This window comes from Sycon ciliatum, chromosome 8 (assembly GCF_964019385.1).
Source record: "Sycon ciliatum chromosome 8, ocSycCili1.1, whole genome shotgun sequence".
NCBI lineage: Eukaryota > Metazoa > Porifera > Calcarea > Leucosolenida > Sycettidae > Sycon > Sycon ciliatum.
The window spans coordinates 22,840,134-22,862,247 of record NC_088650.1 but is presented as its reverse complement, the minus strand read 5'-3'; the positions used below and the strand labels follow the sequence as shown (position 1 = coordinate 22,862,247).

At 47.5% G+C, this 22,114-nt stretch overlaps 1 protein-coding gene across 1 annotated transcript in view; it reads left to right on the top strand.

Annotated features, from left to right (window-relative positions):
• LOC135822378 (dynein axonemal assembly factor 5-like) overlaps positions 1-18,621 on the top strand; it is a 32,468-nt gene extending 13,847 nt beyond the window's left edge. Inside the window, exons 12-22 of the mRNA XM_065335130.1 lie at positions 2,473-2,667; positions 2,898-2,996; positions 7,323-7,386; positions 8,819-8,912; positions 13,246-13,377; positions 13,737-13,848; positions 14,585-14,681; positions 16,094-16,196; positions 16,592-16,694; positions 17,200-17,297; positions 18,039-18,621. Of these exons, the coding sequence (XP_065191202.1) occupies positions 2,473-2,667; positions 2,898-2,996; positions 7,323-7,386; positions 8,819-8,912; positions 13,246-13,377; positions 13,737-13,848; positions 14,585-14,681; positions 16,094-16,196; positions 16,592-16,694; positions 17,200-17,297; positions 18,039-18,105 (1,164 nt within the window). The 3' untranslated portion in view covers positions 18,106-18,621. The remainder of the gene's footprint in view (positions 1-2,472; positions 2,668-2,897; positions 2,997-7,322; positions 7,387-8,818; positions 8,913-13,245; positions 13,378-13,736; positions 13,849-14,584; positions 14,682-16,093; positions 16,197-16,591; positions 16,695-17,199; positions 17,298-18,038) is intronic.
• The last annotated feature ends 3,493 nt before the right edge of the window (positions 18,622-22,114 follow it).

Sequence of the window (22,114 nt, the reverse complement as noted above, 5' to 3'; positions counted from 1 at the left end):
CGTTTTCCATCCTTCTTGGGTAGGCATGGACCCACAGCATTCTTCAACCAAAGCGGTGCCAATTCATAGAAGAAACCACCAGGGGGATGCAGTGAGAACTGACTAGGGAAACTTTTCCCAGTGGCTGGGTTGATGATGGTGGACAACGGCGGATCTTTCATCAATGCTAGCTGCATGCTCTTTGTCGGTGGAGTTGCACATCCTGGCAGCGAATCTCCATTCATAAAGGAGCCTCCGGTGATGGTCCACCTCACATTAGACTCGTTAACGACACACTCTCCACTGTCGTGAGCATCGATAGTCATCGTCTTCTCTGAAGTACCTTTACCGTTGTCTGTCTGATCAAGCGTGAAGCCGGTCTGGTCCCACTCAAAGACCATGCCCACGTCCGTAATAGTAAACATTGCATCATAGGGCTTCTCAGGATCGAACTGCTCATTTTTGACTGCAATACCACATGCAATCATCCCTTCCATGACTACGTCATACCATTCCTTGAAATGCGTTGCTGTTGACCAACGTGCTCGATCCATCTCGAGGCGGGTTTGGTTGCGCAGTATTACGCACCTTGATACCCCGCCTCTTACGGAAAGAGTAGTACCATCCGTACCTGACCTCTTTGTGGGCAAACCTCTCGGCAATTTCGGTGTCACGGATCAGGAAATTTTCTGCTCCAATCAGAAGACTTTTGCCAGCGTTCAGCTTGAGGCTACGCAGTGCCTGCACATACTCAGCAAGCTTCAATTCATAGCGGTGCGGAATTCGTGAAATGGTATCACATCGAACCGGGGACAGAACAGTACTGGCAAGGTCATTGGCAAGTTGCTGCTCATACGCACAGAGCTTGCTATGGAGAATGTACTTGCCTACATCAACACCAATAGCTGTCAGCAGTTTCGAAGCACGTCGTCCGTCCCGTGGCAATTGTTTCTTGAACATCTGATTGACTGCCCACTTCACTCCTTCTCGATACATGCCAATAGTGCCATGCTTGCCATACCTGGAGCTGTCACCAAGTCTGGAGCCGCAGGACTCCAGCAGCACTTTGATTTCCTCCACTTCCTCAACACTTTCCTCAGTTGAGTTAATTGGGAAGAATCCATCAGGGAGATCAGGAGCAGGAATCGTTCCATCATGAACAGAGGAGAGCACTCCAGTCTGGCGCATCTCCTTCTCATACTTCGCAAAGATTGGAGGGCTAACGCCGTAACTAGCCGCTGCGTCCTTCTTGGTTAGAAAGTGTTCACTGGTGCCAGGTGAGCGGAGCGCTCGCACTGCTAAAATAGATTTCTCCTGACCAGAACCCCTCGACAAACGCACCGGCTGAGAAGGCGAGGAGACTCTTCCAGACGGATGCGAGGTGGAATACGTAGTCCCTGGGGCTGATGGAAGGGATACAACATCGCCCGTGTCGACATTCTCTCCGTCATGCGACGTAGAGTCGACGGAATCCTCCATCATTTAAATATTAACCCTTTACCATCCGTGCGTACTTGAATCGATCTCTAGAGATCGATGGACATGCGTGCACTAAAACATTCGTAACTCGATCGATTCTTGGCGAAATTAAAAAAACTAAATATCTAGGAAGAAGCCGATGAGCTTAGCTTTCCATTGCATCAATCGGTGAAGAGCTGCGATGTCGCATTCCAAAGATATTACGCTCGACATTTCAGCCACGGCAAAAGTCGAATTTCTTTCCGAGTGACTGACCTCGAGCGGGGAATTTCCCCTCTTCTGACATGCTGAGTAACATTGGCATGCTTTGAGCGCGTGGGCAGCATGAAAAGAAACTCAAGCAAAAAAATTGGAATGTTTACGATGAAGGAGCGAGAAATGGCTGGCGAGGAGACAATTTCCTCGTATATCCAGCGATGGGGTGTATTCGAAGCTCCCTGGCGCTGGATATGTGATCTCGGTAGTGTCCTGTTTGAGCTCAATGTATGCAGCTTGTGGAGAGCTTTCCACAATGCCCAAGATTGTGAAAATTGGCTGATTAGAACCGAAGATATTCTCAGAATAAGGTGAGAATTATTGCATTTGGGACTGCTGGGGAATTTTGGTCGGATGGTAAAGGTTTAATCAAAATTTTCAAAATTTTTCATTACATTACCTAAGAATAGTAAAGAAAACGCCCGGAAAGAACGGCTTTCGCCGCAAAAAATAGATACGAAGAAACTTGAGGACCACACGAAGACACTCTTGTCAAAAGTTTGTCCACCAAGGAGAGGACAACGACTCAGGAGGACTCTACTTCCATACTTAACTGATTTGTCCAAAAATCACGAATCACCTCGTACCCCAGAGACAATTCAACTGCCACAATTTACAACAAAATCGCAATCAAGAAGTCCTTTCACTTTGGCCACCGCTCGTTGCATGACAGCATCTCTATGCGTCAGTAACCTTTATTGTTCATTTCTAGACCTGACTACTGTAGCCTGTATGCTGTCTACCTGTGTGAATGTGCAGAAAACTGTGGCAATGCTGTCCCGGGACGAGGTCTGCCACAGCAACGAGGAGAGCCGTCAGCACAGTATTCTGCTCGTCATGGATGAGGTGTTTGCGCTGGTGACGGTGCAGACACTGCAGGAGATCTCGCTCGGCGCTTTCTCGCTCCTGGTCAAAGTGCTTACCGTAGCCGCAAGCCAAGCCGTCCAGCAGCACGTATGTACAGATTGCAGTATGTAGTGCTTCACATGCCTTACACAGGTATGCTTTGTGTCCTACTAACTTAGTAGTGCGTTTGAAGGAAAGCAATACACTTTCCTCGTTCCCTTCCATGTTGGTAAGCAATGACACGTCCTTAGTCAAGAGATTGAAGACGGTTGTGTTTAGAACTCTCTCTGTCTCTTGAACTAGACTTGTGTTGCTGTGCCATGTGTCACTGTTGTTAGGTTCATCAGCTAATTACTTCTCAAGCTTGTCTTCTGTCGCTGTCATCAAGTGTTGATCTATACAGTCAACACCTTCCTCCTATTCTGTCTAAACTACAGGTTAGTATGTGGGCTGTACTCTTGGGGGGGAGAGGAGGGAGGCGCGTGGGGGGTTAGTGCATTCCCATGTGTATGAATATGTGCGTTGTTGCATGCATGTGTGTTGTGGGCACTCTTGTGTGCATGTACGTACATGCATGTGCGTGTGTATTTGCCAAGCAACTTTAGTCTATTTGCCTTCCTCTGCATCTGTGCATCTGTGCATCTGTCCATGTGTCCATGTGTGCATCTGTGTGTTCATGTGTTTTTTTGCGTATGTGTGTTTGTGCGTGCATGTGTGTACGTGTGTGTACACGTGTGTGTGTGGGACTCTACAGGAGTCAGTTAGGAATTTTGTAGCTCTCATCGTTTGATTAGTTTTTGTTAGTTTTCAGTTCTCAGGGACGACTCTGGGCTTCCAGGGTCGTCCCTGGGACAGTTCCCAGTAGAAGTCCACAGCGGAAAGTCAGCAGAGCAGATTACAGGACGAACTTCGGGTGTCGTCACTCTGACTCTGTTTTCCGCTGTTGGACCCATCGCGAGGCCTTGCAAGCCCGCGAATGGAGCCATCTACCGCACGCAGTAGGAGACGAAAGGAGTTTACCCTGAGCGTTGGGACGTGGAATGTCCGCTCGTTGCTGGAAAGTGAAGGACCCGTCCAAACAGCATCCACTCGACATCAAGTGGCTGACGACAAGAAAATTTATCGGATAATTCAAATTTTCAAACGTCTTGGATTGGAAATAGTTTGTCTTCAAGAGACCTACTGGCTGGATAAGAACGTTTACAACATCGACGGAGCAGTGCTAATTTCGTCTGGAAGACCTTCACCTGGCGAGGGAGAGTCGTGTCGAAGGGGTGAAGGTGTTGCGATTCTGTTGCTGGGAAATGCAGCTCGCGCGTGGCGTGACGGCGGTTGTCAATACGACGCCCGCAGCTCTCGGATTGTGTCAGCGCGATTGAAGTTTGATATTCATGGGTGTTCACCGGTATGGTATACTGTCATCTCCGCATATGCTCCGACGTTCGCCAGCAAGCGAATTGCCAAGGAACAGTTCTTTGCGGACTTGCAAGCGACTTTGCCACGGATGGCCACAGAAAAGTTTATTCTGTTGGGTGACTTCAACGCCAGAGTTGGATCCCGTACGCATGCTGACGCTGATGAGTGGTCACGTGTACGGGGCCCACATGGAGTGGGTGAGATGAACTCTGCAGGACGTGAGCTGTTGGATTTTCTTGCAACTATTCAGGCGATGGTGTGTAACACATGGTTCTGCAAGACAGAGGATAGGAAGTGGACCTGGCAACATCCAAGGTCAAAGAGATTTCATTGTATTGATTTTGTCATCACGTCACAAGCTGACTACCACCAATGTATTGATGCTCAAGTTATAAGAAGTGCGGAATGTGGGAGCGACCACAACCTGGTGGCTGCGCGTTTTGTAGTAGGCCGTCTGCAGCGCCGCTCGCGTTGTGTGCAAACGAAGAAATGTAAGCGGTTTGATGTTGCACGTTTGAAGGATGTCCACAGCACTGACTCATCTGGAAACATCACACGAGTTGCTGATGTCTATCGTGAATGCCTCACAAACAGTCTGCAACAGCCGAATGAACATACCACCGTTGAATGCAAATGGTCGAGGTTGCGCACCGCGGTCACCGAGTCTGCAGAGGAGACCCTCGGTTTTCAGAAACGTCGTCAACCAGATTGGTTTACTGAGAGCAAAGATACCCTCGAACCCTTGTTGAATGAAAGGAATCAGCGATATCAAGAATGGATTTCAAGTGGCAGGTCTGATGACACGTGGAACAGGTTCAAGGCTGCCAGGAGTAAGGCAAGAGCTGCTGTCCGCTCTGCCAAGAACTCCTGGTTCACCAACAAAGCCAAATCTCTTGATGGTGCACGGTTCAGTTCCTCACGGGTGTGGGCATGTGTTAAGGATATGCAGGCTGCCAAGCAGGGATTACGCCCTGTGTCTACTACCGCTATTAGGGATGCAAATGGCAACATCTGCAAATCTGTGGAGGAACAAGGTGGACGATGGTACCAACATTTCGATGGCGTACTCAACATCCCTAGCACATTTGATCCATGTGCCATTGACGAAATAGACCAGCAGCCTATCAACCAGAACATCGCTGGCAAGCCGGATGCAGCAGAGGTGGCGCGAGCTATTCGACAACTCAGCAACGGCAAGGCCGCTGGCGCCTCAGCTATCCTGCCTGAGTTGGTCAAAGCGGGTGGTGAGAGTTTCATGGAGGCACTGTTGGATCTGTTGCACCATGTCTGGGATGACGAGGCTGTTCCGCAGGAATGGGTAGACTGCAACCTTGTGCCAATCCCAAAGAAAGGTAACCTCTCATTGTGTGATAATTGGCGTGGCATATCACTCCTGGATGTTGTTGGGAAAGTTGCTGCTCGAGTACTTCAGTCCAGATTACAGATTATTGCGGAGAATATTCTACCCGACTCCCAGTGCGGCTTTCGTAAGGGTCGATCTTGCACAGACATGGTGTTTGCAGTTCGCCAAGTCCTGGAGAAGTTGTACGAACATCGCTGCCCGGGATACGTTGTCTTTGTTGATTTACGTAAGGCGTACGACTCAGTAAACCGTGAATGCATGTGGCTGATTCTCGCGAAGGCAGGGGTCCCTAGTAACATCGTAAACATCATCAAGTCGTTTCACACCTCAATGTCGGCTACTCTCTCCATCGGGTCAACACCCATCCAACCCATTGCAGTGAAGAGTGGTTTGCGGCAGGGCTGTTGTATGGCACCAGTCTTATTCAACATATTCATGTGGGCTGTTTTCCAGAGATGGTCCAGAGTGGTCGAGCATGTGCCTGGTATCGGCGTCCCGTTGGCATTCAATCCTGGGGGCTCGCTTTATTTCAAGAGAAAGCGTACTGACGATCAGACTACCATCAACGACTGCCAGTTCGCTGACGACTCTGCCCTGTTTGCCACTACCCGTACTGCTGCTGCTCTTGCTCTGGATATGTTCATCGATGTCTCGTCTGCATTTGGTCTGACCGTCAATCTGGACAAGACCAAATTTATGGCGGTTGGCTATGGTATCACGGATGATGACCGACTTCCTCTTCCTGTGAAGAATGGCACATTGGAATGTGTGCGTGAGTTCCGATACCTGGGTGCTGTTATCCATGATTCTGGCCGATCTCACAAAGATGTATCGACCCGTGTTTCATCTGCCTCCCGTGCTTTTGGAGCGCTCCGTCATGCTGTCTTCAATGACCACAATCTCTCTCTGCGCACCAAGCGTCTGGTTTTCGAGGCCTGTGTTCTGTCCTTACTGCTCTATTGTGCGGAGACGTGGGTACCGCTGCAAAGTGATGTGCAACGGATCACGACCTTCTACTACCGGTCGCTTCTTTCCATCATGAGTGTTGCACAGCGGGATGTGTGGGACTTAAAGATAGCCAAGGACACCATTCTGAAAACATGGAATGCAGCAAACCCACTGGATATCCCCGACCGCCTCATGCAGAGAAGACTGGAATGGCTTGGGCACGTGGTACGCATGCCTGAGGAGCGGATGCCGCGGATGTTGTTGTTTGGCACATTGCTGCCACCACGCCCAGCGTGTGGCCCGCGGAAACGATGGCGAGACGCAATTAGGGTCGACCTGCGACGAATAAACATCGCCGACGAGTCATGGTTTGACACAGCGCAGGAACGATCTGAGTGGCGGCAAGCTTATCGAGCAATACAACCAGCTCAGAAACCGGCTCGGGAGATAGTCTGCGAGGTGTGCCGGCGTGCATTTGCTCGGCAGCAAGATATCGCCCGCCACAAGTGCATCATGGAACGGCGTAAACCAGTCCAGCAGCAAGCCAACAGCCGCCAGTGCTCCCAGTGTCACCGATGGTTTCGGAGTGCGGGTGGCATTGCAGTCCATCGCTGTGTCCAGTCCAATTCTGCCCCGAATGTTGCCAATGCCACAAGCTCTTCACCTGTACGCCTATGTATTCGGAAACCGTGCTGTACCGCTCACTGTCCCATTTGTGAACGCTGCTGTAAGTCAATCCGGGGCTTTGCTATCCACAACTGCAACCGATCCACCAGGCGCCCAACTGCTGATGAAAGGGACAAGTTCCAATTGCAATGTCAGAATTGCCGGAGGCGTTTCAAAAGGCGAAACGACTTATCCCGTCACCAACGCTCATGTCTCCTCTCGTCTCCGTCTCGCTCAACGAGAAACACGTGACCTACATGGCAGTGTATACCAGGACCAGGACCAGGACATGTGTGTATGTGTGTGTACGTGTGTGTGTGTGTGTATGTGTGTGTGTATCTATACATGTCTCGATGCCTGTTTATGATAGGATGCCGCCAGTGTGACGTCGTCCAGTGTGGTGAACATGGCCAGCCTCACACCTATCCTCCAAGGTTGGTACAGTGGTCCCTCTTTAATCCGGCACCATTTGTGCCACGAAAATCTGCTGGATTAGGGAGGGTGCTGGATTAACAAATCTGATTTACTGCTGCAATGTACATGAAGAGGACATTTTGGCTACTGAAAATTGTGCTGGTTTATCGAGGGTGCTGGATTATAAAGTGCCGGATTAGAGAGGGACGACTGTATTCACATGTACAGTGCTGCTCAATGAAATCCAGTCACCTCACTCAAGTACGCGCCGGGCGTTACGCCGCCCCAGACCTGCGAACACTGGGCTGCGAAATGGGGCAAGGCGCAAACTTGAGTGACGCGACTGGATTTCATTGAGCAGCTCTGTACATGCGCTTGTAGAGTGCAAGTTGGACCCAAAAAATCGGACCAAGACCGCTTCAAGACAATGAGTGGATATGCGTTGTACTGGTTGAAGCATGTGCTTGGTATGACTCGTAATACAAAAGAAGTCGACACTGTTTGAGTCTGACTAGGAATCACCATCGCTGGATTCCTCAGAGCTCAATTCACAAGAACTGACAGGTTGATGGAAGTCACGAGATTTTGTTTCTGGAGGAAGTAACACCACAGCCGATCTCTGGTACTGCTGTGCCTATCCATGTACAGTCGACTCCGCGTATAACGAACTCGCATATAGCGAATTTTGTGATATAGCGAACCATTGTCCATGTCCCTGTTTGAACCCATACAAAATTGACCCTTTATAGCGAGCAGTTTTCGTTTATACCAACCAAATCTTGTAGCGCCGCATGTAAACCAAGTGCACTCATGCTGTCACGGGCCACTTGCCAGTCATGACTTGCTGCTTGTTTGGTGTGAGTGCATTTCTGTTGTAACAAACTGCATCCAGCTGTAAAGAACTAATTATCCTGCACAATGGTGTTCGGTATATCAGGAGTCGACTGTATGTCTTGCCCCCAGCATGGCCGGGCCCACATGCAAAGTCAGGGTATTCACAGTTTGCTCTATGTGTGTGTGTGTGTGTGTGTGTGCGCGCGTGGTCACACACGTCTTTCTTCTCTTTCTCAGACTCCTCCTGACTTTTCTTTCATTCTCCTGGGTGGTTACCAACAGCCAGTGCATGCCGGAGTATGTGGTGTGATGTGTGTGCGTGAAAAAAAAATGAAAAAGACCAAAAAGTAAGGATTCACTGGCCAGAAAAGCCACTTCATAGCTGTGTGGTGTAGACCAGGCTGAATAGTGGTAGTCAATTCTTCAGCCTTGCAAGCTGTTGAATGGTGCAATCCCAGCACAAGCTGCTATGGCTTCTGCTGTAGCATCGCTATCATCGCCTCTGGCGATGGGCGTCCAATGGTGTGTGGTGGTGGTGTGCGCGTGCGTGCATGTGTGTGTGTGTGTGTGTGTGTGTGTGTGTGTGTGTGTGTGTGTGTGTGTGTATTTGTGCCTTAGGTGCAGGCAGTGCTGTGGCCAGTCACCTGGATGCCATCATGCCGCTGCTACAGAGAGCTGCAGAGACCAGTGTGGACTCAGCAAGCCGACTTGAGTGAGTGGCATGCTGGATTTAGAAATTCTGTTTTCCCATTTTAAAATGTTATGTGCTTTCCGGTCTCTGCTGGAACGATAGCTGTTGTATCTCTAACCAAGGTATTGTGGGTTCACACGTAGAGTTTACAGTACTTGCAATTAGATGAATACCTGTCTGGTACATACACCACAATAGCTACACCGTAGCTCAGTGGCAGAGCATCACTGGCCTCAAGCGAAGGTCCCTGGTTCAAGCCCTGGCGGTGACAGTCAAAAAAAGTTCAGACTTTTCCCGTTTGCATCTTTTCCTCAAACCAATGAATGCTTTACATTGTATTTCTATACGCATTGAGGATGTTTTTTACAAGATACGTCACAACCCATCATGGTGCAAACGCCAGCAGGAAATCGCAGGGAGGCACATACTGTTCGTCTCGTCTTCTGAAAGAAATATTGATCTCGAGATATGGACGGGCACTGTGCAAATAAGCCGCGGCAAAGTTGTGCGACCATGGCAATGTGACCATGGCAATGTGACCATGGCAATGTGACCATGGCAATGTGACCATGGCAATGTGACCATGGCAATGTGACCATGGCAATGTGACCATGGCAATGTGACCATGGCAATGTGACCATGGCAATGTGACCATGGCAATGTAAACCGAGGTGTACTGTGAACTCGGAGTTGATGTTTGTCACATTTCACAAGGTTTTAAAAAATATCGATCCCTGCATAAGCATGTGTATGTTCGTGTTGAGGGGGGAGGGAGGGTCTGGGGAGAAATGAACAAATATCGTCTTGAAAAGCATCTCGATATTTACGGACGGCCCCTTATGGGTTTTCTCCATGTAGGTATTGGTATTCAGACACAAGGCACCGATTTATTTATTTATTAATTTTATTTATTTATTTACTGTCTGCACTTCATGGCACATAATGAAAAATAGCCAATACAAGGAAGTGACTGTGAAACCAACCACAGACTGAGGGCAAAAATGCAAATTAAAGAGAAGAAAAAAAAGAAAGAAATAAAGAAAGAATGGCAATAAATAAGATAAATTGTGCACTCATAACAACAGCAAAAATGAAGAAATTCAAGTTCCATAACGTTTTCTTGTGACTGTCATCAGTGGAACGCCGTCACATAAAAATGTAATAACTAAACACACACACTTATATACATGTAGCTAATATGGTTTCAGGTAGAAATACAGCAGCTAACAAGTACAAAAAGCGAAGTTTGCACCTTTGCAATGTGTGAATATAGTGTATGTGAGAAAGGTAGTGGCAGATGAATGTGATACTGTGTGAATGAATGTAATGGTGCGTGTGTATTACTTGAAGAGTGTGAGTGATACGTTTTCTTTCTGTTTACATAGCACAAGGTCACGAGTACGAATATACACAGCTTCCAACACCTGCACTTGCTTGAAGAAACGTGCGCAACGAATAACACTAAACCAGGAATCGTCAAACACCTTACGACATTCTGGACTGGACACCAAATGCTTGTACACTGCAGACTTGTCCAGTCCAGAATGTCGTAAGGTGTTTGACGATTCCTGGTTTAGTGTTATTCGTTGCGCACGTTTCTTCAAGCAATTGCAGGTGTTGGAAGCTGTGTATATTCGTACTCGTGACCCTGTGCTATGTAAACAGAAAGAAAATGTTGTATCACTCAGTCTCTTCAAGTAATACACACGCACCATTACATTCATTCACACAGTATCACATTCATCTGCCACTACCTTTCTCACATACACTATATTCACACATTGCAAAGGTGCAAACTTCGCTTTTTGTACTTGTTAGCTGCTGTATTTCTACCTGAAACCATATTAGCTACATGTATATAAGTGTGTGTGTTTAGTTATTACATTTTTATGTGACGGCGTTCCACTGATGACAGTCACAAGAAAACGTTATGGAACTTGAATTTCTTCATTTTTGCTGTTGTTATGAGTGCACAATTTATCTTATTTATTGCCATTTTACGACTATTGTCTCCTCGTCGATTGTATAAAGAAAGAAATAAAACGAATAAAATAAAAGAGAATTGGTTAGGTTTAGCTCTGTTATATTGGACACGGGACAAAAGTCGATACAAGACTAACTCAAGACCGATAACAAGACAAGACTAAGACTGGACTGGACTGAAACAAGACTATAGCTCGACTAAGACAAGACTGACGCAAGATTAGACTCAGACACATTTGTGAGAAGTAGTTTACACTGGAGTGTACACGGTGCTGTCATCATTCTTCTGCATCATACTGGACTCATTGCTCCTAACTGTGTTGGATATGGACGGGAGTGTTTACCAGTGTTGCTGCTAGGATTGTCTTGTGGTGTGACACTTCCATCCCGTTGATCACGGTCTTTGAACGTATATTATCTTGTGAGGGAGCTGACGTCATGCAGCGGGGTCGCTACAGTACTCCCCACCAGAGAACAAGCGGAGCGCAGAGAACGACAGAGAAAAACAAGGAAATAAAAAGAACGCTGCATGTGCATGTGGTGTACCACTGTTTTTAAAGTGGCAACAAGGCCGAAACAGAGAAATAAAATGCAGGAAGCAGAAAAGAGATGCGTGACAGAGGCGGGTTAACATGTCGGAGGTGGATTAACGTGACAGAGGTGGAGAGCATGTCAGAGGCAGAAAGAGAGAGAGAGAAAAAACTGTATGCAAACTGTGAAGGCAGAGGCAAAGACGCGCAGTAATCAGTTGCGGGAAAACTTGCCGTTGAACAGCCCATGTAGCCATATATATCAATGTGGCGAGGCGGCGACTGGGTAGTCGGCAGCTGACCCAGGTACGGAACATGACAGCAATACAATTGTGTAGTAGTAGCAGCAGTGCTGGCTCCACGATTGGGGAGGCTTTGCGGGTGGGAGGGGGGCAAGCTCCAGCTTGTGGCCGGCGCACACTGGACGGTGGTCGGAGTGTGGTTGCTCCACAGCAGCTCCAAGTCCAGGCGGTGAGGTGCGGATGGTGAGGCCCAAGTTTAATGTCAACAGCCGGTGATTGACAGGCAGCCAGAATGTGGTGCACGCAGGAACGGACTGCGGCGAAAACCAGTGATGGCTGGCAGGCTGACGGGCGGAAACAGCATGACGACGGATGGCGGCGGCAGGAGGGCGTAGTCCGCAGCAGCTCCAGGTGTGCCGTGGGCGGCGAGAGGCACCACAAATCCCAAATCCGATTAAGTCAAAAATACGTAAAACTATAACTAGTACTCCGCAAACGCAGCGTCGGGGGTCACCAATTTAGGCACCCAAGATGGCAGAGGTCCTATCTGTTCACAGGGGAGACAGATGAATCCAGGGACATACCACCCTGGGGCCTAATGAATACAACTCCAGTGGAGAGGGCAACTTTGTCTAATGGTTGGTGTTTATTTAGAACAAAGAGGAACACATGTTTCATGCGCATGCGTATATATCTGGTGAGGGAGCTGACGTCATGCAGCGAGGTCGCTACACGTGCACGGCTAGCTTTCCTGGATGGGCGTCTACAGGATGCCTTGCTCGTCGCTGGCACTGGGCCTGGGGAGAAGCACTCGCCGAAACAATGGCGGATTCTTTCAGGGAAACGACATCCTTACTGAGTACTGAGCTCATTCACTTGCTTAGACAACAAGTCAATCCTGTTCAGCAGGCGTACCTCCTGATCAGCCGACTCTGACACGAGTAAGGAAAATGTTTTACTACTGTACGAAGAAGAGGTTGTAGCAACTTTGGCGATAATTGGGGAATTGTGTGTTGCTACGTATGTAGGGAGTAACATACAATTCCCCAAGTTCTACAACTGACGTCTCAATTCCTGGGAGAGAAGTCAACAGCTTGGCCTCTAGCTCGGTCATCCCGTGAATGACGGTTTTCGCAGCTCAGGCCGCTATCTCCACCCACAACATCATGCTGCTCTAGGACTGTACATGTGCTAGTAGTTTGTTACTAACTGGTCTACTGCCGGCTCTACTAAGTACATCCAGGCCGGCCTGTCCAGCTTTCCTGTTGAAAAAAGGAAAGGCTGTGAGCTTGAAAACGCGTGCCTGCCTCCTTAGTTTAAAGTGAGAAAAAACACTTCTTCCGGCATGGAGAGATGCCATCCCACTTGTGACATGTGTGCTAAGTGTGTTAGGACTTTCTGTTTCGTCTTAGCTGTAGCTGCGTGGGTACTGATCGTGGCTCACTTTGGCATCTATTCAACTCTGCTATAACCTCGTCTGTGTGTGCGTGTGTGTGTGTGTGTACGTGCGTGTGGGTGTGTGTACGTGAGTGTGTGTTTGTGTGCGCTTGCGCTTGCGTATAATTATGCGTACATGCATCTGCACGTGTTTTCTTGCAGTCTTTTTGAGATGCTGGCGGGTCTTCTGGAGAGAGCCGACGAAACGTTTGATGCACTGCAAACATTTGGAGCATGCATCGAGGAGATGATCAAGACTATCTATTTGCCCAACTTGATCTGGAAACCAGGAAGGTATGCTAAGATCTCTGTGAACAGGACCACCATCAGACCTTGGTGGAATGAACATGGATGAGCTGGGGGAAGTTGCTTGCCAAAACATGTCACCGGTCGTGTTATGCTGTGCACCCACTGTTGGTTCTGTGACGGCCATGGTCATGCACAACAGTCTGATGAAATCATCCGTGGCAGGTTGTTATGCAAGTCTTGCAACACCGAATTGGCAGAGAGCCTTGCATATAATTATCACTATGCTGTGCCAGGGTGACATTCTAGCTATGCTGTGCCAGGGTGATATTCTAGCCTGTCCGTTCTTCAGCACCCAACAGTACTGTATGTGCGTTTGTGTTTTCTTGTATTTACTAACCGTGCAGAGCTCTGGCAGCATTACGAGCAGCGGTGATGGGTAGTCTTCTGGTGCTGCTGCATTGTCGCTGTCTGCAGCAGTCACATATCATCAGCATTGCCGATGATCTACAGCCAGCGGTATGTCATACAGCCACCTGGCATAAGACAGAAGTCAGAACGATCCGTTACAATCTGTCATAGTAGTATACAGGTGAAACCCGGTTTCAACGATCACCCATGGGACCTGAATAGAGCTGTCTTTGAAAGTTTGAATGCAGGTGGTTTCTAAAACAGGTTGTTGATCCTTGCATGTTCAACACATCCAGTGCCAAAGAATAGTAATCTTACAGTCCAGGTGGTTTCTTAAACCAGGTTTACCTTTAAACATGAAGTTGATTGTTCCAACGAGGAACCGCCGAAGTCGCAACTTCTAAGTTCAGGTTTACCTTTGTATGTATATACTTGTGTGAGCTCTTGTAGGGTTTTCAGATAGACAGGTTTTCGGCTCGGCTGAATTCCTGCTTCTCACATTTCCCCAGGAATTTGGATTTCCATCCGATCATGTGTTTCATGTGTTTCATGCCACTGCTATTCATGTACTGTTTGCACGTGTTGATTCATTGCAACATGGCAAGCATAAGCTGTTTGCACTGAAGCAGGAATAGAGAATACTTTATTCCTGCAGCTATGCAAAAGATGTCACCTTTTTTTTAGTAGCGTCTGACGCTAGCCAGGGTCCACAACGCTATAATGTGTATGTGCGTCTTTACTAGTATTTGTTTGAATGAGTGATCTTGCTGTATAATAAACGTGTGTGTGCACACGCGGGCGTGCGCGCGTGTGTGTGTGTGTTTGTGTGTACACACGCATGTAGGTCTTCTCCGGCATGGATGGTGAGACAATACCCGGTCGTCTTCTGTCAGTGCGTGTACTACAGCGTATGCTACAGATTGGCTCCACAGCTCTGGATGGTGAGTCAGTCTACACTACACAATGTAGTGTAACATCTATCACATACTGTAATTTCACAAATTTTCGGTGTACTTTTATATTTGGTACTTTCGGTGCGTCTGTTTCATACCTAAAATTTCAATACACCAAACAAACACTAACACGCATGATCCAATAGGGAACTGTTTCTCAGTACCTAAAATTTCTGCTCGCCTTACCTGGCCTTTTGCCCTTGTACCGAAAATATTGAGCACCTAAAATTTCTGAAATTAGGGTCCTCATCATCATCACAAGCCCATAGCCCTAAGGCCGTCGGGGCATCACAGAGCAAGTATGAACAAGCGAGCGCCATAAAAATCGATCGCGTGCAGCAGCGAGCAGGGACTGCACGTCAAGTGCAGTCCATGAAATAATATTATCAAGCCATGACATTCTGGGCCTGCCTCGGCCACGACCTCCAGCAACACAGGGTACACGGGTGTAAAGTGCTGGCAACTGAAATCCGACCCCTGGAGCGGTGCACTCACATTGGAAGACCCGGTTACGTTACGAAATACATGTACAGACAACTAGAATCGGTGCTTATATACTCGAGAACGAAAATCAGGGTTCAGGGGTCGGATTTCAGGGGTCAGGGGTTGGATTTCAGGGGTCGGATTTCAGGGTCAGGGGTCGAATTTCAGGGGACAGGGGTCGGATTTCAGTTGCCACCACTATACATGGTATGGCTATTGCACTGCACTTCTCTGTCTCTGCTTTGCTCTGGGCCCTGTGCGGTATTCCGTCAGTCGCGTGCCACCCGCATTGTCTATCTCCTCTGTCTTCTGCATAGTCACAGACCGAGTATATCGCGTACATCGATCCCTAGTGATATGAAGCATGTGTGATCGCGTCAGTGTTGGGCATCCTGGCACCATGGGAACAAACTTAAGCTGTGTTCATAACTGACGATGTACACTTGAAACCATGCGGTCATGAATATTTTTGCTGGCCTTTGAGGCATCATGCGTGTGGAAACGCGCCAAAATGGCAATTCTAAGATGTGTTTTTCAGTGCATAATGGCGTAGATGCGAGTCACTTTGACTGACAGGGTCAACGAATTAGTACTCCAAGGCGTCGCATGCCCTAAAATGCGACTACAATTGCTGTTTTCATGTGAAAGCCTGAGCTAGCGTGCCGCGTCCACGCGCCAGTTATGAACACAACTTTGTTTTTCACCCTTTTCTGCTGCTGTTGTAGCTGTCACCAGGTACAGTCACTGTTGTTGCTGTCACCAGGTACAGTCACTGCTGGGCTCACGATCACTGTTGTCTGTACTATTGCTGGGAGATATTAAATGAGTGTTGTGTTGTAAAGTTTAAACTCTTGTTTGTTTTTGTGTAAATGTGTTTGCGTGTGCTTGCTCTATGCATTTGCGTATACTTGCTCCAGTGGAGTTTTTGCACCGTTTGTACCCGGAGATGCTGAAACGGCTGGATGACAGTGACAATGAGATTCGACTGTGCTGCTTGCACACATGGATGGTCTACTTCAGGTCAGTGGTGTACCATGGTGTACAGTGGTGTTGTTGTTCAGGAGACTGTTCCCTTTGTTGAGCATGATGTTATTGCTACAATGATAGTTTAGAGCATGATGTCATTGCTAGATTGATAATGCAAAGCATGACGTCATTGCTAGATTGATTGGTTCAGAGTTCAATAACCTAGACAATTATCTTGTTGATGCGAGTCGCCATCGTGAGAATAAAGAATAATAATAATTCATCCACACCCACGCGACCGCGGAGCACAGATGACTGGCAAGCCCACACAGCGATTTCCCAGAACCGAAGTCCATGAACTGAGTTAGTATCACAGCTGCCATGGCCCCACCACAAGGGCCGGCATCAACTTTGTCATTCTTCTGATTCATTTTTTGGTTTTCCTTCAGCTGCTTCCCTGGTGATTATGACTCGGCGTTCTATGGAGCTCATGTTGATGTCATTTTCAAGGGCCTGCTCATCCACTTAGACGATAGCTCCAACCAAGTGCAGGTATGTAGAGCATTTTGTGAAGTGTAGTATAGTGTCTTGTGTGTGTGTGTGCGTGTGTGTGTGTGTGTGTGTGTGTGTGTGTGTGTGTGCGCGCGCGCGTGTGTGTGTGTGCGCGTGTGTGTGTGTGTGTGTGTGTGTGTGCGTCGCTATCATCGCTTCCGCGATGGGCATGTCTGAGTCTGAGTGTGCGTGCATGCGTGTGTGCATGTATGTGTGCATGCATGTGTGCATGTATGTATGCATGCACACATGCGTGTTTGCATGGGCAACGGGGTAACTGGAATTAGTGACCGTTTTGGTCTGGAAGAGGCGTCAGAGTTGTGGCCATGACACCTCCTGGATGGGCAGGATTTCTTTCCTCTGTCTGGAAAGGGGAGGGGGTCAGTACAGTGCAGTGTTATTTCACTGGTGTACACGATTGTTTTGCTCTATTCTTGACAAGTTTTGCAGATGTGTCTTGAAAATGGTTGTTGTTGTTGTTGTTGGGCTTGCACTGCCACTCTAGGAAGCTGCACTGGATGTACTGAAGCTGGGTAGTCGACTGGACACTAGTAAACTACAGGCCATGCTACAGGAGGTATCATCTAGACATCGCAGTCCGGTGTAAGTACATACCGGTACCCGTAGAGCATGGCAGCAGCTTTCTCAACACATATTGCAAAATGGTTCGTACAAATTTCAATATGAGCCGGGTACAGAATCTCTCTTCAGAAAATTGAATTAAAAAAGGCTATTTAAAAGTTTGATGCCTTGTTCGAGGTCCTCGTGTTCGCAGGTAAATTTCAACGCAGAGTGAAGTGTATTCAGTTTTGTGAGAAAGTCCTCGCTTCCATCTTCGGACATGAAGTATGTGAATGAATCATCCACAATCAGGCCACATCGATTTTTGACTTGCAGAAGCCGCGAACGCATTTTAGTAGACTTGTGGATGATTCGTTCACGTATTTCACATACGAAGATGAAAGCGAGGCCTTTCACATAGAACTGAATACACATTACCCCCGTTGAAAATTCAACATACTATCATCGTCAAACATACCCCCTGATGTGCAGTGTGCATCTGTGTTCAAGCATGCAAACGGACTGTTTTCTGTGTAGAGGAGTTCATGACAAGTTGCCTGATCTCAGAGACAGATATTTTGTTACGAAACCACCTTGTGTGGAGATCAGCTTGTTCAGTATGATGATTTGAAGTCTCCTTTGGACATGTTATCCTCAACCACAGCTCAGCATTCCTCGGAAGTGCGGTCTTTTTCATGTGTGTGTGCGTGTGTGTATGTGTGTGTGTGTGCGTGCGCGTGCATGCGTGTGCATGCGGGTGTGTGCATATATATGTTGTCATAGATACTGCACTCAGCTAGCAGCGCACATGGCAGCAGCAGCAGGGGCAGCTACGATGAACGACCACTGACAGGTGAAGCCTGTTGGGTTGCGTTTGGATCCACGTGCAGATCCCGGCACGATAAACAAGTAGTCTGACAACAAGAGCACGGGGAAAGCACAGCTGCACGTCCACTAGTCGTGTGAAACAGCATCACATGACCTCATCCACCCATGAAACCTAGCAATGTCCATGAAATACGGTGGCAATATTATTAGACGGGTCTGCATGGACAAGCATGTGACATATCTTCCACATAATTGGTCATAAAACTCATGACACCATTGGAAACAGAACTTTTCTACGTTCCAACCTGAATATACATGAACAGTTTTTAACTTGTATGGCCACTTGTACCACCATTGAGCAGCAACGAACGTCCCAGTGCGTGCTCTTTTTCTTTCACTTCAAGAAGTGAATATTATAATATATTCTAAGATTACACTGTAAATCCAGAATATTTCATATGCATTTTAATTTTGTATGCCGTATGCTGGCGTTTCGTGTGAAATTCAAATGCTTATGAAATTATCAGTATCACTCGTACCAAGAGTTCATAACCCCAAGAGTGTGCAACTGCCTGCATAACCTCTATGCAGTGCTGCGACGGCAGAACTTCACATCACGTGACATGGTTCAAAAGGTTACTAGTACGCTGGCAAACAGTGCAAAGTGACCACAAGAGAGTTGTACCCAAAGCACGGCTGCGTACAACCCTGTATCTAGAGATATCTATCCTCCACAGAGTGCGAATAAATTATAATGTGTACGGGTTCATCACGTGATGTGAAGTTCTGCCGCCGCAGACCCCATGGCTAGCTGGAGTTGCACACTCTTGGGGGTTATGTACTATTTCTCGTACTCACAGGGGCTCATCCTCCCAGTACAAATACTCTAATTTCAGAAATTTTCGGTGCTCAATATTTTCGGTATGAGGGCAGCAGGCTACGTAGGTTAGGTGAACAGAATTTTTTTCGGTACAGAGAAGCAGTTCCCTTTCGGTTTATGACACACATAATGTCATTGTGTGTTAGTGTTTGTTCGGTGTATTGAAATTTTAGGTATGAAACAGATGCACTGAAAGTACCGAAAATAAAAGTTCACCGAAAAATTGTGAAATAATTACAGTACTCTCTACATAGGAACCAGGGAGTCGTAACATATTTTACTACGTATATAATACAACCCAACAGTACGCTTGTACGTGAAATATAAACCGACATACAAACCGAGGTTTGTATGATGGTTTATATTTCACGTACAAGCGTACTAGTGGGATGTATTATACTTATGCTGACCTTCATACAAACTGACAGTCAACTTCTTCCTGTTTCTGTGGTGGCGGTCTATATGGGGTTTGTATGAGGTTTATATGCCCAGTATAAGCCGCCAGCATGATGGGCAAGTTGACTGGAAGTTTGTATGAAAGGTCAGCATAATGCCTGATATGACTGGTTCTGGAGGCTTGCACAATTTTTTTCGCATATGAATATTTCTGGATTTACACTAGCCAAGGGTACCGACGAGAGCCCCCCCCCCCCCCCCCGGACTCCTCCATGCTCGTGTTTTGAACAGGGAGTAGTACAATACGGTATTGTACTACTCCCTGGTTTTGAAGGTGAGGCAGATGAGCGAGTCCTGTCTGTAGGTCACACCATACGCGAATTGTATACGCACGCGTCGTCAGTAAATCCATACTCACTTCACCGTTCGAGTGGCAGTGAGGTCCATACAACACAGTGAACTGGTGTGTGTGTGGGGGGGGGGGCATGTGTGACCTTGGCACTCGGGTTCTTACACCGCATGACCTTAGTCGCACACAGCCATACAATGTCCCTTTCCCTGGCTGTGAATCGAGGTTGGGCACTATGCACGAGGCGAGACGGGGTACTCTGGCAGTAGTACTGTGCAGGAAAGCAGCAGCAGCAGCAGCTACATGTTTGTACTTATTCTATGCCGTTGCTGCACTGCAGTGCATCAAACATGGGCAGCTGGCCCACTTGCGAAGTAGGGCAGGAGCAGGGACTTGCTATCTTAAAATCTACATGTAGCACTGTACTGGGCTGGATGAGACGCTATGTACATGTACAGATGAGCAGGCCAGTCACACGCCATTCCGTTGCACAGTCATGATTATGAATAAGAATAGAAATCATCCCGGAGTGATTACTGTTCAATGTTCTTCACTTGTTGAGGAAACTAACCAATAGCCCATAGGAGACACAAGTGAACAACTGCATTGCACATATAATAATCTCGGTGCTAAGGGCACCAAAAGGTGCTAAGGGCACCAAAAACTCAAGAACGTGTACTTGTAGGCGCGGCGCTTGCTTTAAAGTAGTAGTACTACTCTACTACTAGTAGCAGGGAGAGAACGTGCAGTAGATAGCAAATAACCATCACTGAGTTCAGTAGCGATACACGGAACACTCTAAAAACAAAAACAGCGGTAGCTTGCTAGTTCACAGAGAACATTGCCAAGAGAGACAACCGACATACCGGCAGCTTTAACGACAGATACGGAGCGCAGTGCTACACACAATGCCTAGAATCTACTATTCTACAACGACAGGTAGTAAAAGAGGCAGGGGAGCAGGAGGCAGGGCGCAATAGGCAGGATCAGCAGCAGTAGCAGCAGCAGTGGCACACGCAAGAAGCAGGAAGCGGCAGTGTTAGCAGGTGGCAAGGGTGTAATTCATCATGTTTCACAACACATGACTCATCTCAATGTTCTCGCACCTATTTTGATTCAGCGCCTTTGGCCTTGGCCTCTTGTTTGTCTCTCATACGTTGAGCATCTCTGAAAGCAAAAGCAAAAGAGACGAGACCAGTCTCAGGCTGTGCTTACACGAGCGTTTTCAACCCGCCAGATACACAGATTGACGGAATCATTACAAATAACCTTCCAGGTATGACACATTGCGCTAAAATCTCAACCAAAGTCGACTAGTGAGTAGGCCAGATATGGCATCTCAGAAAAGCCCTTGGAACACGGTTGGTACAGTCGTCCCTCTCTAATCCGGCACTTGTTTATCCGGAACCCTTGCCAACCGGCGCACTTTCTGATGAAACCGATTTTTTTCGTTCAATTCCTACATCTTAATCCGGCACTTGAATTCCGCCTCCGGCAGTGACTTTTCGAAACGAATCGCTCAAACTGCACGTAGTTTGATTTCATAATCCGGCAGTCCTAGGGTTCCCAGTAAAAAGGCAACGCCTGTTGGGAGTTCCCTAGTAAAATAATAAATTCTACTACTACTACTACTACTACTACTACTACTACTAGTCGTAAATCGACTGTGCGTGTGTGTGCAAGAGTACGTATACATGTGAACATGTTCTCTGTTTTACTTTATCACTGTATATTCCTGGAAAAAAGTTGAGAATATAAAGCCGTGCACCAAATACTGGGGTCGACACGGAAAAACCCTGCGTTTTGACGTATGATACATGCATGTAATTGGGTAGGGCCGGGTCAGAGGGCAGGATTTCTTAATCCAGCACCCTCGTTAATCCAGCAGAAAATGCCGTAGCAAAAGGTGCCGGATTAGAGAGGGACGACTGTATATGAACAAGAGTGTTCGTACCTTTTTCACATCTTGGCTACACAGGAAGAAAGGTTCTATTCGAAAGTTGGAGGGCTTTCAGATGTTGTTTAGTGTTTGCCACCACGTGGAGAGGAACAAAGCCAATGGGTGTTAACGCTACGTGCAAAGATTAAGTCTATCTGCAATGTATGCTCGGTGATTTACGCTGCGTTCGCTTTCGTCTATTTGGTAGAGTAGAGTACAGCGGATATTGGAAAAGAAAAGACGGTAGATAGTAGTTAACGAACGCAGATCTATCCGTTTCACCCAAGTACGGAAATACTCTACCTCTACCAACTTCTACCAGCCTCGAACCCGGTCGAGCCGGTAGAGGAAAGTAGAATCTATCGCTTGGGGTAGACAAACGAACACATCTACCGAATATTCACTGGTTTCAGGAAAAGATGCAAACGGGAAAAGTCTGAAGATAAAATCGACGGTCACCACCAGGA